The sequence below is a fragment of the Seriola lalandi genome, unplaced genomic scaffold (assembly GCF_002814215.2).
Source record: "Seriola lalandi dorsalis isolate HSWRI2012SDOR001 ecotype SW California unplaced genomic scaffold, Sedor1 jcf7180002054494, whole genome shotgun sequence".
Taxonomy (NCBI): domain Eukaryota; kingdom Metazoa; phylum Chordata; class Actinopteri; order Carangiformes; family Carangidae; genus Seriola; species Seriola lalandi.
In genome coordinates, this window is record NW_019525047.1 from 1,169,579 (window position 1) to 1,185,967 (window position 16,389).

General features: G+C 41.1%; 1 protein-coding gene across 1 annotated transcript in view; it reads left to right on the forward strand.

Moving 5' to 3' along the window:
• The first annotated feature begins 947 nt into the window (after nucleotides 1–947).
• adarb2 (adenosine deaminase RNA specific B2 (inactive)) overlaps nucleotides 948–16,389 on the forward strand; it is a 194,922-nt gene continuing 179,480 nt past the window's right edge. The window contains exon 1 of the mRNA XM_023412894.2: nucleotides 948–1,432. Within this exon, the coding sequence (XP_023268662.2) occupies nucleotides 1,330–1,432 (103 nt within the window). The 5' untranslated portion in view covers nucleotides 948–1,329. The remainder of the gene's footprint in view (nucleotides 1,433–16,389) is intronic.

Sequence of the window (16,389 nt, forward strand, 5' to 3'; positions counted from 1 at the left end):
CTGCAGCTAGGAAAGCCACAAATGCTTTCTGAAAGCCTCGACACTGCGCTTTCACACAAAAATGCCAAAATGTCACAATCCTCAAACTTTCTGGCTGCAACACACTGTCACTAGAGTTTTTTGCCTCCTGTGCTGAAGGTCGCCTGCAACCTCCAAGCAGCGCTTTCAAAATAAAAGAAGACATTTATTCATATATTTTGTGATTAGGAAAATTAGGCTGGTAATTATAAAGATGGAGAATTAAACAGAATATGTCACAGACAGTATATCAAAGATGTGTTTGATGTAAGTGAGTTGTTATTGAATGTGTGGAGAAGCCAGTTAATTGAATAGCATCTTAGCTCAGTAATCTTCCTTTGTGGACTTGTCAGTGACTTTAGAACAGAGAGCGGGAATGAGAGGGAATTTACTTCAGATCCATAATCCTGCAAGAAAAATTATAAATCCCAAATCTCAGTTGACAAAAAGTAGCGCACAAGGAGAGGAAGGAGAAGGATTCATAACACAGAGTTTTGTTTTTTGTCTCTTTTTTTCTCCTTAGTGTCTAAAATATCCCATCATTCTGTTCTTCAAGCCTGTGTGAGTTTACAGCAGGGTGGGAAGCAGGGAGCATGGAAGCAGCCTGCCAGCAGGAGGAACCCATATTCAAACCCCCCCACATGCTGGTAAACAGCCGACCTGCTTAAGTACCCTTGAGCAAGTATCCCTACCAGGGTGACCTCTGACCCCCCCAGCGGAGAGCGGAAGAGAACAGACTTCCCCTGCAGTGTGAAAAAAAGTGGAGGAAAAAGTGTGAAGAATAAGTCGAAATGTAAAAAAGAAAAAAAAAGAAAGATTTTAAAAAAGCAGCGGGTGAATAAGGGGTGTGGGCTGGTGGGTGTCGCTGGTGATGTCACACCTCCCAGACAGCCAGGATTGGACCCTAATTAGAAAGCTCGGCAGCAAATAGATAGGAGTCCCGCATGATTGAATTCAAAGTGGCTGATGCCAAAATTTCTGCAGAGGCGCGGAAAACTGTCGGAGAGGAGCGGAGCAGACAGGGCGCCGGTATCAGTGCAGCTGAGAGCTGCCACGCTGCGCTGCAAACAGTCTCTCCGTGAGCTGGAGGCAAGCTGGAGTTTCAGAGGTGATACACGAACAGCAAGACGCGCTCCCCCCCTGGTTTGGAGGGATAAAAAAACGAGGGAGAGCCGAAAATATAGTCTCTACGTCAAACCCGAGGACGCTGCGTTCTCAGAGAGCAACGGAGGCTGAAGCGAGACAAGTACAAAGGAGAGTCGAGCTGCCGAGTCCAAGTTATTCCTGCGCTTCGCTCCAAAGGCTGCGCTGATGGCATCCGTACTTGGAAACAACAGCCGCGCGTCCGGGGCTCAGAGCGGCCAAGTCAAATGCAAGCTGAAGAAGAGGAGGAGGAGGCGATCTAAGAGAAAAGGTAAAACTTTGCAACACTTGTTTCCCTTTTTGTGTCTTCTCTCTCCAGTGCGAGCAGAGGTCGCGCGCACCTTGGCGGGGCATCGGAGCGCATGGGAGCCCGGTCGACCCCGCGCTGTCTCAGCCTCTGCGCAGTCAGCTCCGCGGCGGCTTTAGCCTCGTGCATATCGAAACACTGAAAACAATGAACATAAAGAAATGTCACCTGCTTTGTGAAGGAACAATAATATCCCGTAGCATCGGCTCTGAATGACGCATTGTCTGTCCATGGTAAAGCTGAAGTTGCTGCTGCGTTTATTGTCCTTAAAAAGCCTCCAGTGTCTCTGACATCCAGGACGATAATGAACAAATTAAACTATAAATTTGCTTGAATAGTTTAAATAAACGCGACCTTGTGAGAAAAGCGGCTTGTTTTTACTATTTAACACCTGATTTTTTTTTTTATACAAAAGGAAAAGGAGGCGACGTGGCACCGACTCCCGTTTAACTTCCTTAAAAAGAAGCAGTTTTCTTCCACAATTTCTAAACCCGTTTCTCTTATTGATTTCAATGAATTAAACTTCAGTTTATGGTGTAAGGAAAGCTCAATATTCACCATAATAAAACTGGGAATTTTAAAGAGAGGACTCACATTTAATTGTTATATCACTGATAGCTCACCAAGCTCCTGAAATACAGTAGTGATATTCCTAATCATTTCTCGGAGCTTCTCTCTTTTCCTGTTGTCTCTTATAAAAATATTTTCCCCTCATTAGAGGCTTGAACTCCAGAGCTCTGCTGCTTTTAATTCAGCTCGACTCAACAGTAAAATATCTCAAGTTTAAGAAACAGTTGTGGGCCTGAAACGGAGAGAAAGAAGGAAAATGTCATTAGCTGCTTAATAATTCAGGATAACATTTAATTTAGTGCTGTGATTTTTATTTGTGTATTTTTTTCTTAATTATGATACAAATGTAAACAGAAGAAGTGCTTCTAATGAAGAAGTGAGGGTCAAGTCAGTGTGTTGGACACACTGTAAAACACTCAATTATATCTGTAATTAAAACGGAAAAGCATGCTGATTTTCACTGACTGAAACATCACAACTGTGACGTTTTTTTTTCCAGACACTGAGCGTCTCTGCAGCCGAACTGTAACAGATGCTGACCGGGGTTCATGCTAAACATATCCCCAGTAACTACACTTCATCTGCCATTGAAATCCATATATTTCTGCCATTTACACCATGCATTGACTGAATGAAAAAAAAAACCAAAACAACACTCAGGAATCACACATTTCTATCTCACCACTTCTCGCTTTGAGATGTTGTGTTTTCTCTATTTTAAGATAGTCACAATTTACTACACATTTTTTTTGTTCACTGTTACATTTATCTGCAGTTGCTGAGTAATTTTACACCATGTTATTTCATCTTTCACTCCACAGTGCAAATTGGGGAATGACATTTTAAAAAGATTAGGAACAAAGTTATTTAGATATGTCAGTGAAACCTTTGATACTTTAAAGCTGCCTCTAAAGATATTCTCCCTGATTTAGTTCTCTTGATTATCCCCTGAGGTGTTTTGGCTAATTAACAGTAAGTTACCCAAACTGAATCATCAAACACTTATTTGCTCTGGCAAAGCCACAAACACTCCCGGATGTATAGTTTTTTTTTTTTTTCCATTATCACATTTTCTGGCACCTCCATAAGAAAACGAGGGGAGATCTAAATAAAATAGCAATGACACATTTATTTTTATTTATTTATATTTTTATTTATTTATGTGTATAACAGATGATAACACAACTGTTTGTGTTGTTTATGCTTGAAGATACTGACGTGCCACCCCATTGCATTGTGGAATATGGATGAACGCTCGGAGCGTGTTGACGTATCCGACTGCAATTGAATGCATAACGAGCTTTCATAAACACTTTGCACTTGTCATCAAACTACAAACAGACAACTGCACCTCATTTCCATAACCTCTTGATTTTTAATAGCCCAAGTAATTGAGACAAGGCAGACAATACATAAAATATAGTGCTGAGGCAAATGTATTTACATAATGGAAACGACAGAATTGGTTCCACAACATTAAACATTGCGTATGAGTATCACACAAACGCGTGCACATTAGCTGACAGGCCTTCGCAGCCTGTTTCCGAACGGCTAATTTATCAGCGCTGCTGATTCATTCTGATAACACGGGACATTAGGGGCCAGTTCATGGGACCGGTTGTAAATGAACTGTGTCTTTGGAAAGTGCTGATGGCCGCTGACTCCTCCAAAGCTGCAGGAGGTGGACTCACTGTGCTCCAGCAGCTGAGACGTTCACTCAGATCTGTCCTTTCTGTCTGATTGTTTTTCCTCTCTAAATGTTTCTTAAGCTGTCAAAGTAAAACCACAATTTATTTTTTTTCTAATTCAAAACTTGAACGCAAATCACACAAAGATTAAATGAGCATTTTTTTAATCTTAATATTCCTTCATCTCAAATGTGATCATCTTGAGATTTCACACAGTTATTTTGCAGACTTTAAAGCAGAAAGTCACAGAGGGATTATTGCTTGGCATTTGGGGCTTAATCCCTAGAAAAGGCTGCAGATTATTTGTAGATAGAGTCACTAAAACCTATGTGTGTATTCAGAAGGTTGTAAGCAGATTCATCCTCACAACTTCTATTAATTTTTTTTTTCCCACCAAACTCTTCTTTGCAATTGTTCATTTTTGGATGGACAAAACAAATCATTACACAAAGGAGATTACAGGCCCATTTTCCAGACAGACTTCCTAGAAATCCCACACTTTACTAAATCCATCAGCTGTGTCTTTAGCTCTCTCTGCTGTTCTTCAGCTGCAGTTTGCCAACAGCTGCCTCCCCGTATTGTTCAGATTACAATGCTCCTGTCAGCCCAGCGTTGTGCGGATGTACACCTTGCTGTGTATTTGTTTGCTCCCCCTTAAGCACAGTCTGTGACCGGTGTCATAGCTCCTAGAAGGACTCATGGATATACAGTGTGTCTGCTCTTAATTAATCACAGCCTTTTGATTTACGGTTACGTCCCCAAAGGGATGTCGGCGCCACAAAAAAAATCCTGTTGGAGGTGTGTGACCAGTCCAGTGATGTACAGTGTTTTTTTTTCACTAGGCTGCTCTCGGCAAAATCATACCTGTCAATCACCAGTTTGACATGACCGTTGTTCCCCTCATCTGCCTTTAACTGTGGCATATGTACAACAACGTATTCCTTGTATTTTATCCACAATGTGTTTTTTATGAACCAAAATAAGCACAGCAGAGATTTATAGACCAACATTATTTTATTTTATTTTTTTACAACCGCACTTATCACCCTGTACTCTGCAGGGTACAGTACGGTATATCAGCAAATCATCAAGATCGCCGAGGGGGAAATGTAAAAAACACAGAGTGTAACATAATTTATGTAGCAATTACTGTTTATGTTCTCGTTCTGAGCGAGGTGGAGGCAGAGGGGTCGAGTGTGGGCTGCCGGGGTGGTGATGAAAGTTGAGGCATAAGAGGGGGGGTCGTGCGGGGCAGGGCAGAGGGGTGAGGGTCATTGCTTTCTCACATTCAAGGCTCCTGTCTAAGGAGGCCAGGGGCCACCAGCGGGGACATTAGCGGGGCGGACACGTTGATCGGCATCAGGCCCACCAGTGTTCTCTGGGGGCTTCTCTGACTGTCTGACCTGCAGCAGAGCAGAGGAGGGAAGAGTGTGAGGGAACTCCGGCTCTCCAGTATCACCCGCTTCCCACGTAGCACTGGTGACAGTGATAAAGGAAGTATGGAGGTGAGGGCAAAGGTCAGGACGGAGAGCGGAGACAGAGGAACACAGAACTCCATTAGGATTTTACTGTTTTTTACAATCCTGACTGCATTCATTTTATCAGCCAGGTATGTTTGCGCATATGATAATTTTTAATTACTTGATTTGCACACTTAACACAAATCTCAGTGATGGTCTCCTTTGGATGAAAAGCTTGTATCTCCAAAATGCTGTATATTGTAATGTATTCAGGAACTACTAAAAATAGTTTTGTTTCACTGGGATAATGACGCATTTATGATATTACAGTATCAGATACGTGAGTGTTTTCAGCCTGTAACGGTGCATGACATTTATTTACTTACAGTTGTGATAGCAGTGTTATTTGTAAACATTCTGTAGAGAAAATACCGTCATATCTCAGTCAATTAGTTTCATCTTGTCACCGCTTTACCTCACTGTTGTTGAACATTCCTCATAGTAAATACATATGTATATATATATATGTATATGTATATATATATATGTGTATGTATATAATTTATAATTTTTGTTAACCCATTTTGCATTTATTATACAGCAGGAAAAAGATTTGATTGTTGTTGTTGTACAGTAATTCATTATCTTGAAGCTTTCTTTGTCGACGTGCTGATTTAACACCTCTTATATCTTACAAATGGTGCTATCTGGCATTCAGGCTTATGAGATAGTCTACATCTTTGTAGCTGGTTTTGTCATTGTGACATGGTAGTGCAGTCTTTTTTCATGCAGCGTTTACATCTTTTGTCGGCCCACTGAAACTTCAGTTAAAGTAAAACTGCACCTACAAGCAATGTGCCCAGTTTGATTCTGAGAAGGGACCCTGAATGTCTCCCCTCATTCCCTGTTTGTCCCTCATCTGTCCACTGAAGGCAAAAAATTGAAAGAAAACTCTTCAAAAACTGCAGCTTCAAGATTTTTTTTTAAAGCAACAGCAGAATTGCAAAGAAATAATACAAATTTAAAAAACTGCTCTCAGTTCAGTTTCCACTTGTTAGAGCCTGACAGACTGCATCAGTAACAAAAGAAAGTAAGATTCAGGAACCTGCTAAGTGCCGGATAATACTGCAGTGAAGTCTTGTTGAAAAATGGTTCCACCCAAGTTACAATGGCTTAAACGGTCCATATATGTAGACTCTAGTGTAGTGATGTTGAATGGTTCAGGTGCAGTTCTGCTGTGAGCTGTGAGATTATTTTGAATCTGACCTGTTTAGTTTTGTCAGTGTCTCAGTTTTTTCTGTGCTTGGTGCCAAACTGGTGTGACAGTACCTGTAAACCTGTCCAGTAGTAATGGTACAGTATATATTCTGCAGCGGCCTGTGACTACATTCAGAATCATTCATAAATAAAATTCTAGTGCAGCAGGTACGGGATTTCAATGAAAACACATCTTGCTCATTCTCGTAAATTGTCCATGCAACAATTTACCTAATGTAGGTTTGTTTACAGTCAGGGGAGGTGGTGCTGGGGGGTTCTGGGTACTGGAAATCAGGAGTTGCTGCTGCTGGTTTCCATGTTGGGACGGCCCAATGTCACACAGCCTGCGTGCTGTGGGAGAGAAGAAGAGATGTATTTCCCAGATGCTCTAGTTTTAGCCCTGAAACACTTCTGTCACATTTGTTTGTGTTTGTGCTGATAACCGCATTAAGAGCTGCGACAGGAACACCGCTGGCATTTATGAGGTTAATGAAGGTCAGTGCCGATGGAAGCGGCGCGACGCTCCTCTCTGTGCACATGCATGGCTCTGTGAATTTACAGGCACTTCCTGATTAAGGGTAGTGGCGGAGGAGTCGGCAGTTTAGGACACAGCGTCCTCTGACTGACTGAGCGTTTAGCTGAGGGAAAAAGGTTATTACTACTGACTGTGGTCTCTTGAGGACCGCTGATAAAATGACCAAGGAAAAGGAATAGCACAACTATTGCACATTAGCATAATTAGTAATTATCTCGTAATAGTCCCTCTTGGCTTTTGCGAGCTCTGCAGTGAGAAATTGTACTTAAAGTTCAGGCACAGAAAACGAATTTTCTGCCAAAATGTCTCAATAACACACTCATACAAACTGCTGAGAGCTGCCTCTGTCAGATTGTGGAGAAAAGGAATCACAAGTATAAAAAGCACAGGTACAGATTAAAAAAATTCAGAAGGTGACACTTAAGTTAATTAGTCTGTTGTTTGACGACTCCCACAGTTGGAAAGATAAGGGTATAACTCACATCACAAATAACTTGTTGCACTTGTTGCCATGACGACAAAAAAACAGAAGTTTAATTGTGTTAGTCATGTGTTATGTGCCGTCAGTCCGTCCTCAACAGCTTCTAAAACAATAACTACTTTAGGGGAGACATTTAAGAACTGTTACACTGATATGTAACTTAACTGCGCTAATATATGTGACCCTGCTCCAGAGTGTGACGCCTCTGTGTGTGAATTTGTTTGTATGCATGTGTGAGTGTGTCGCAGCATAGATTTGTGTTTTCTCTGTGTGCATTTGTGTGTGTGTGTTTGTGTACATGCGTGTGCAGTACGTGCTGGTGCGCTGCCGTTCACCATAAGCTGTCAGTCCTCATAAACAGAGATGTAGCACAGCAAGTCAGCAGCATTATAGCTTCCTGTCAGTGTTTGTGCGTCTGCAGTCCACGAGACAACACAACATGAGAGGGTTCATGGTGGAATAAAGGGAGCGAAGCTGCCTCATATCAACTGTCACAGAGATTCTGAGTTGGCGTTGGACTTGAGGAACAAAGTGGAGTCAAAGTGGAGTCCTTTCAGTGCTGTTTGACTGACAGCTCTGACAGTATGTGACTTTGTGTTACACGTGTCAGGCGTTCAGTGAATGTCACAACAGTTGTTGCATGGAAGAATCTTTGATGCTAATGGAGCAACAAGGTGTACTCACAGTGGTTTGTTGTCTTAAAGGTCCCATGTTTTACACTTCTGTGTTTTGTTTGAATTGTTGATCCATAAGAAGATATATTTGTTGTTTGAAGAACCAAAAACCATCTCAGCGTAGTTTTACATCTCTTCTCTCAGGCTTCTCTCTGGAGCTCTAGCAACAACAGCTTGGTGAGCCAATCAGAAGAGAGAATATCCTCTGATTGGCTTACTGTTTTCTGAGTGAGTGAATATAAATATAGCAGATTTCAGGTAAACACTCAGAGAAACCAAATCCTGCAGGGCTGAATAGTGGGTCAGGGTGGGCTGGGCTTGGGCCATGGCTGAGAGAAGGGACTGCTTTGTTGTAGCAACAGAAACTTACAGGGAGTCCTAACAGCTTGTTTTGAGCTCAGTGTCTGAATACAGGTTGTGTAAATTTCTCTGTGGACTGAGTGCTTTGATACTTTCATATAGCACCTAGACCTGCTTTATAATAAAAAAAAAGAAAGAAAAAATCTCACTATACAATATGGCACCTTTAACTGTATTTATAATTATAATTATAATTTTGCTTATGGCCCCTTAATTTGTAGCCGCCTTTATGATCCTTCCTCACAGAGTGCATCGTGTCCTGTCTGTTGTGAGCAATTCATTCAAAGAGTGATTTTCTCTTCTCACACTACTGAATTTTTAGAGCATTGAAGAGGTAAAACTACCTCTAGTTTCTTCTTATTTCTTAACTTAGAAAGCATCTTGATCAAACCCCATCTTGCAGGATGGGAACCACTGATTAACAGTATCTGTACGTTATTACAATATCTATCTGTTCTTATGCCTGACCCTGCATCATCACGCCAGCTTCAAACAGAAACAATGGTGGCACTGCCTGATACCCACACTGCAGCAATGATAGGTCAAAACATCATAACCAATTAACAGTAGTACTGAGTGATCCTCTCTTCTCAGACTGTTGTGTTGTTTTGAATTAGTTTTAAAGGCATAACAAGTGAATATATGGAGTGATTTATAGTTATGATATGGTTAGAGGGGAGTCAAAAAATAAGAATTATCTTGTGTAACCGAATTTTTTTTCTTTATTTTTCTACCCTGAAAATCATGTCGCAACCCATTTGACTCATCCTGTGCCCACTTGTCTGGGTCCTGACCCCCCAGGTTAGAAACCACTGATTTTTAGTATGTTCCAAATGTCGAATAAAATGTCCTTTTCATGCCTGGTCGGCCATCTTCAAACAGGAACAGAGGGCATTGTCTACATATTTCCCGACTTCACATTTGTTAACTCCCTGCTGATGTGATTCAGTTATGTTTCTATTCTAGAACTGAAACAATTAGTTGATTAATCAGTTAGATGATGCAGATAAAATGAAACGGCACAAAGTTGAAAAATGCCAAGGTCAGACAAAACAAAGAATTTAAAGGTGTGATTTTGCACAATTTTATCACAATTTTCTGATATTTTATTTAAATTAATACATCAAAACATAATGGGCAGATCAACCCATAATAAACAGCCTGATCTTGCATGAAGACAGCCAGCTTCAAAATCTCCATTCAGTGTAGATGTTATCTTTCACTAAATCAAGTTCTTTACTTTCATGTGATTTAGTCAAATAAAACAGTGCGTTACAATTGTATAAGTTTTCAAGTTTAGTTTTTGCTTCAAGATAGTTTGTCAAGACAAGCTCTCACATCTGAGGTCCTATCAGTAGCATGTAGGTACCTGGCACATCATGGTGCAAAACATTTCTCCAGTTTATGATCCTAATTAGCTCTAACTGTGCCATCATCCCTGAGTCATCATGCCTGGAGAGAAGCCAGATCATTTGACGGTCTGCAGTTTCACACTTTCTTTATCTCTCTCCCTTTCTTCCTCTCTTTCATTCCTTTTATTTCAATTTCTGTCTCTCTCCCTCTCTCTTTCTCTTCACGTCTGTCCTTTCAGCAGCATGCACATTGTTGTTGTTGTCTTCGTCGTCGTCATTGTCATTGTCCTCTGGCTTGCTTGTACGCATTCACAGCATGGAGTCTGCTACTGTGAAAATATTTCATATGCAGAAAATAGCTGAAGAAGGTGTTAGAACTTTGTGCACCAAAAAAAAAAAAAAGAAGCTTTTTGCTGTTTCACAAAGTCCAAACTACGGCAAGTCATCCGTGAAATGTGTTTAGCTGCCATTTGAGTGCATTGGAAAATTAAAAATCACAAACACATGAATGCTCAGACAGCATCTGATCATTTGGCGGTCCGCTCGACTCGCAGTGACTAAAACCTCTGCACCGATGTCATGCTTCAGCCACAGCACAACTACCGCGTCTGCTGTGCTGACATAGCAAAGTTAGCACTGATACCCCGCCTCATATGGAATAATGAAATTGGATGAAGCAGCTTAACCTACCCCTTCTCTCGCCATCAGACTGGGTGCCTATTTTGAGATAACGTTAATGAAGGGGACTTTAGCCAAGAATAGACACGTCTTATTGCGGGGGGGTGGGGGGTGCAGGCAATGAGGAGGGGTGGGCGCTAACAGCATTTATTTCCATTAATAAGATGGAGCGTTTTACAAGAGGGCCTCTCCTGGGGTCTGTCTCTGGAGGTCGGAGACAATCCCACACCTTCACAATGTCCGAACGAGTTTATTTCACTAAGCGAGCGCGTGGAGACGGACGGCAGCACGTCTGTTCTCCAAGAAACTGCTCTTAACCTTGATGTGGCTCCACACAACTTGGACTGAAGTGGACACCCTAATCGCTGCTGTCCATCCTTGATAGATGTCGTTTTAGGTCATTAATACGAATGTGAGCAGCTGGAGAAGACTGTACCGCTGCTCTGTCAGCACTGTAGTATGTTTCCCCTTGGAGGACAGATAGCATTGTATTTGTGTGAGTTAGATTCACATTCTTCGGTGTAATTAATCATTTGTTAAACCTTCCGTAGTTACACGTGCTGTGTCCATCAAGGTTTCTGTTACATTTATAATGGTGGCAGATTTACTACGTCAAATTCTTACTGATTTAAATTTTTTTATTTGCATCCTTGATTTCAGAGAGCTAATGCAGGCCTCTCATTTCTAGCGGGGAGCTATCAGTTTTGATTTTTCAGCTGAAATGACTGTTGCTTGATTTTATCAGCTGCAGTTATCTAGATAATGTTGCTAACGTTGGCTCCTTGAGTCAGTTGAAAACACTGTATCTGCTTGTTTGTTTTTGAAGGAAAACACTAAAAATGATGTTTAATTCACACTTGTTGGCTATAGAGATGATGTCATGCTAAAACTCAGAGGCTGCAGCTAACAGGTTGAAAACGATGCAATTTCTGAAGAAATTGAAGTGGGATTGCTGCTTCTGCACAAGCTGAAACTAAATTGCGTTGCTGGCTTGAATTAGTAATTCATTAGTAATTAGTATAAGCAGATGAGGTAGTATGAAGAGAAAGGGAAAAAAAATGGATGAAGAATGCAAACTGTTGTATATGTAATGAAAAAAGAAGTAAAGCCAAACTGCATTGCTTAATGAAAGGCCTGAAAAATACATTTTGAAATACAATTTGAACTGTAGAAAAACCTAAAGCTAACAGGTTGAAAACATAGACACAATGCCCCAGACTCTTTAATATACAGAGAACTGCTCTTACTGCAGCTCTAAATACGAAGCTTAACAAGCCCCAGTGTGGCTACTTAGGGTCGCTCTGATTGGCCAATCAGTGTTTGAAGGAGGGATTTAGCAAACGGTCAGTTTCCCCTTCATAGTTGCCTACAAAGGATTATTAAGGCATTAAATGTCAAATGTCTAGTATTATCTCTGCCATAAAGAGATCTGTGTGAAGAGTTCAGTCACTGTTGCTGTACACATGTTGTTTTCTATCACTGTGGTATTTTCATCTCACTCTGTATGAGAGGTGTCGAGCGATCTCCCACTTCCCGTGTGTAGTGGTTGATTCATAGGAATAAGTACACGTTTGATCCAGTGCACATTAGATCCATATGGCTGATGGAATTGCTTAATGGCAGATTAGTGCATTGATAATGATGAGCGCACACATGTGAGCTTCCTCCCTGCTTCAATATTCAGTTCACATGTGAGCATTAAATAACAGTTTTTCCCCCTCTTCGCCCTACAGTAAATCCTCTCTCATCCATCGATTCTAGCATCCTTTAGGGGCTCCTTCTAGGAGAGACCGACAGGCTTATCTTGCAAATCCTTTAAAAGGTATTTAGAAAAAATCTTTGCCTGCATTAACTCTGTCTGATGTTCTGCGTATCATCGCGGAGTCGGCCAGCGATGGCCGAGCTGCAGTTTTATATACCTCTGGGCCGATCCGTGCGATATGCGAAGTCCTGTTTTCCAAGTTTCTTAACAGTCACACGGCGTGGTGTTTATTTTTCCTCCTTGCCGCGTTGATTTTGATTTGTACAGCTTGAAGTGGTGGAGCGTAATAGATGTGTTTGCATTTGCTGAAAAACTGAGAGTTCCAATCACTCATCCGTTGCCTTTGATAGCTCAGAGTGTATTTGGCTTCACCCAGATAAGGCCTGAGTATACATCGAGTCGGATTCAGTTGAATTGTTTGTACACACATGGTGCTTTGGCATGGGTCTGCTTGGATGGGTTTTGGCATGATGGAGAATTTCATCCACAACCCCCTTCCCCCTCACCCTTCATCCCTCCCTCCCCCTCACCCCTCCTCTACCTCACTGACAATGCCACAGTGGTGCTCTGGGGCTGGGGCTGTCGGTGAAGGGTGAAGGGTGTGTAGGACCCGGGGCTATGAATGTTGCCTTGCGTAAAGGACAAAGAGAGAGGATGTCTCTGGGATGAAATGCTGGCACAGATGAACCTACATACTCACCCTTCCACATTTAGACACAAGGTATATTGTGCAATTCCCCATAAGAGGTGCGGCTCCAATTTCAGCGTTCTGTGTGGAGAAACACAGCTGTACATCTGAAGAGCAGCAGTCTTGTCAGCTGCTCAAACAGCTTTGCTTCACTTCAGCTCGAATCTTTCTTCCATTTCTCTGAATAACGACTGAGAACACAACAGCACAAACAACTTCAAATGTCATATATCCAGTTGGGGTGTAAATGAATATGAATGCAAACAAATAATATGCTCTGAATAGATATGAACAGCATTGTTTCTCTAGTCTTATTTGTTGTCACCCAGTTGACACAATTTGCTACAACAGCATCGCTTTTTCTGTCAGTCAAATGGAAGCAAACAGACATCATATAAACACCAGTTAAAACCAGAGTGAGGATCTTTGACAAGTGTCTGAAGTGCTTTTTATATTCTCTTATCTCTGCTCAGAATCATCAGATTTAGACTTTTTCTTCGGTATCAGAATAATTCAGGTGTCTGTACAGTGTGAATAGGAGCTGCTTGATTCAGGTTTGCTGAAATGTAAACAGTTTAGAAGCAAAAAACACAAAGACGGGGGATGTTTTAAAATTGAGCGAGTTTCAAACTGGGGTGATTTTCATCAGATTAGTCGGCCGTGTTGGACAAAGCCGTGCTGATGTTGTACAAATATTATTTTCATCTGGTGATCCATTCATGAGGTCATGGCCCCTTGTGTTTGTTTCTGCATCATCAAGGTGATGTGAGCATCATCATCGTCATCGCAGGACATGTAATTACAAGTGTCATGTCATGCAAAATGGCCAGGAGAGATGTTCAGTTTTTTGTCAATAGTTTTCTCATTTTTTAAAACAGACATTTTAAACTAATTATTTTCAACTGCCCCCCCCCCCCCCCCCCCCACCATTGCACACTCAACTCCTTTGATAATTATGCAATATGGCTGTTATTTTGTTTTTTTGTTTTGTTTGTTTTCCAATTGTAGACACTTGAGACCAAATTTATATTCATCTCCTCTTCATTTTGTGTTTGTAAGGTTTTTATATTGTCATGTATATTTGTTTTATGTCGTATAGGTGCAACAGTTTTTTTCTTATTAATCAAGGCTCTGTAAAACCTAAAAATATACATTTGTATATAGTTTGCTTGTTAGAGGGTGTGTGTGTGTGTGTGTGTATAATATATGCCTTAATTTTCAACAAATAGAAATTGTAAAAAAAAAAAAACTAAACCCAAACAAAAACAGTGTTGATTTACTTGATTTATGAGTTCAATATTATGTTATTCTATTATATAAACTTATTTATATATGCGTGACGAGTATTAATGGCATTTGAGAACAATGCAACTTAACATTGTCCTATTTCCCGTAAAATCCAAATACAGATATGAATACAAATATTTTTATGAAATGAACAGATACAGACAGTAGCAATGTGTAAGTGTTTGGTTGCACTGTTAATTCATACATTTGTGTCAAGAAAGCTTGAAAGAGAAACTAACTAGGCGTCACGCTACAGAACCAGCTGCAGGTTTTCGTAAATATTGCAGATACAGATGATGATGAAGCTGAAATAGATCACAACAAGAGGGTAACTACAGTGTTTTGTTTTCAGCTCCTGCATAGCATATACCATATAGTTAAACGTTTCATTAACTTCAAATTACGGTTAGTACTTTCCAAAGTACACATCATTTCCTAAATGTCCAGAAACAGTAATTGAAAGCAGACTAATCATCTGTTGCACCGTTCCCAGCACGCCGGGGTTCTGCTGCTAAAACACCGGCTCTGAGCTGAACTCAAACTTGTGCTGCAGTAAACTCACTGTGGCCCGATGGTTTGCAGAGCAGGCGGAGAGTGGCAACTGGGTTTAATGATAATAGCCCTGACGATAGCAGTGATAATCCTCCTGCTATTCCTGCTGACTGCAGAGAGCCGGCGCTTTGTTCTCCGCTCCTTCTATTAGTGTGATGGAGGTTCATTTTAATTTGAATGGACCATCAGTTGGATAAGGAGAGAAAATGCTCACTCGCATACGCGTGCAGACCTGTGTGGAAGACAAATGGAGCATTGAGAGAAATATGTGCACATGAAAGGACGCAGGCACATGCATGTACACACACACACACACACACACAGTCTGTGCTCTCAGTCAAAGACACAACAATAGAGAAGTCATCGCAGGTCAATGTGGTGACCTCTCTGGGCTGCAGGTGCTGTTATCTTCCTGGCACCTGTTCCAGGAGAGTTTCTCCAAACTGTCAGCTGCAACTGAGGCTTAAAACACCAAGACGGCAGACAAAGAAGACTTCAAACAACTCGGGGACAGGGGGACAGGGGGACAGGGGGACAGGGAGCCATGTTGCTGTTAAGGTGATATTTGCTTCAGGAAGAGCGGTGAGGTGTTGGAGGAGCTCAAGTGACAGAAACATAACTTTTGCTATTGAACAATATACAAGCAACCAGGTTGGATAGACTGTGAATTTAATATGTGAGATTGTATGCGCTTGGTTCCTCACTTTAAAAGCAAAGTTGTGTTGTTTTGGCTTCACTCTGTGATTCAGAGTTTTGGCCTGTGGTTCACACACTGGGGTGCAAGCCCCCTTTAGAGTTATGCCAAAGATTTCAAGGGGGGAAAAAAAGAGAAGACCAAAATAATAATAATTCTAACATGTTTACCAGATCATTTGAAGAAAAAACAATACATAAATCTTTTTACAAACATGCTTTCCTGCTGCACTTTATCAAGTCAAGCTCATCATAAATGTGTTTCTTGTCACTTTTTTCCCTGTTGTAGCATCATTATTTTAAAGTCAAATTACCAAAGCCGAAATGGTTAGTCGATTAATCAGTTTGTTCATCAACAAAAAAGAGATTTAGATTTAGATTTAAAAAAAATGTTTTTTTTAAAGCAAAATGGTGCCATTTCCTGTATTTTGTTGTCTCGTGTGATCGTAAATGTGTGATAGACCAAGCAACAATTTTGTGTGTGTGATAACACAGACAGACAACATTTTTGTCTGTGTGATAACTGTTTGGCTATTTATTGACCAAATGATTGATTGATGAATTGAGAAAATAACTGGGAGATTAATCTGTGATGAAAATAATCATTCCTTGCAGCTGTAGAAATAACTCACCTGTGCCCGTGGAATGGAGTGAACGAGTGGATGAAAGAGGACGCGGTTTATAATTTTCAGTGAATTCCTGAATCTGCTCAGATGATTTCAGGGAGATTCTGGTTCTCAGACGCCACTTTGGGAACATTTGGCCTGAGTGTGGCGTGCAGCGTAGGGTCAACGAGAAGGAGAGTATTGAGCCAGTGCACGGTGCTCTCTTTTGCTTGACAAGAGGTCCGGACTGGCATCTTCATGTGGTCTGAGACGGAGATG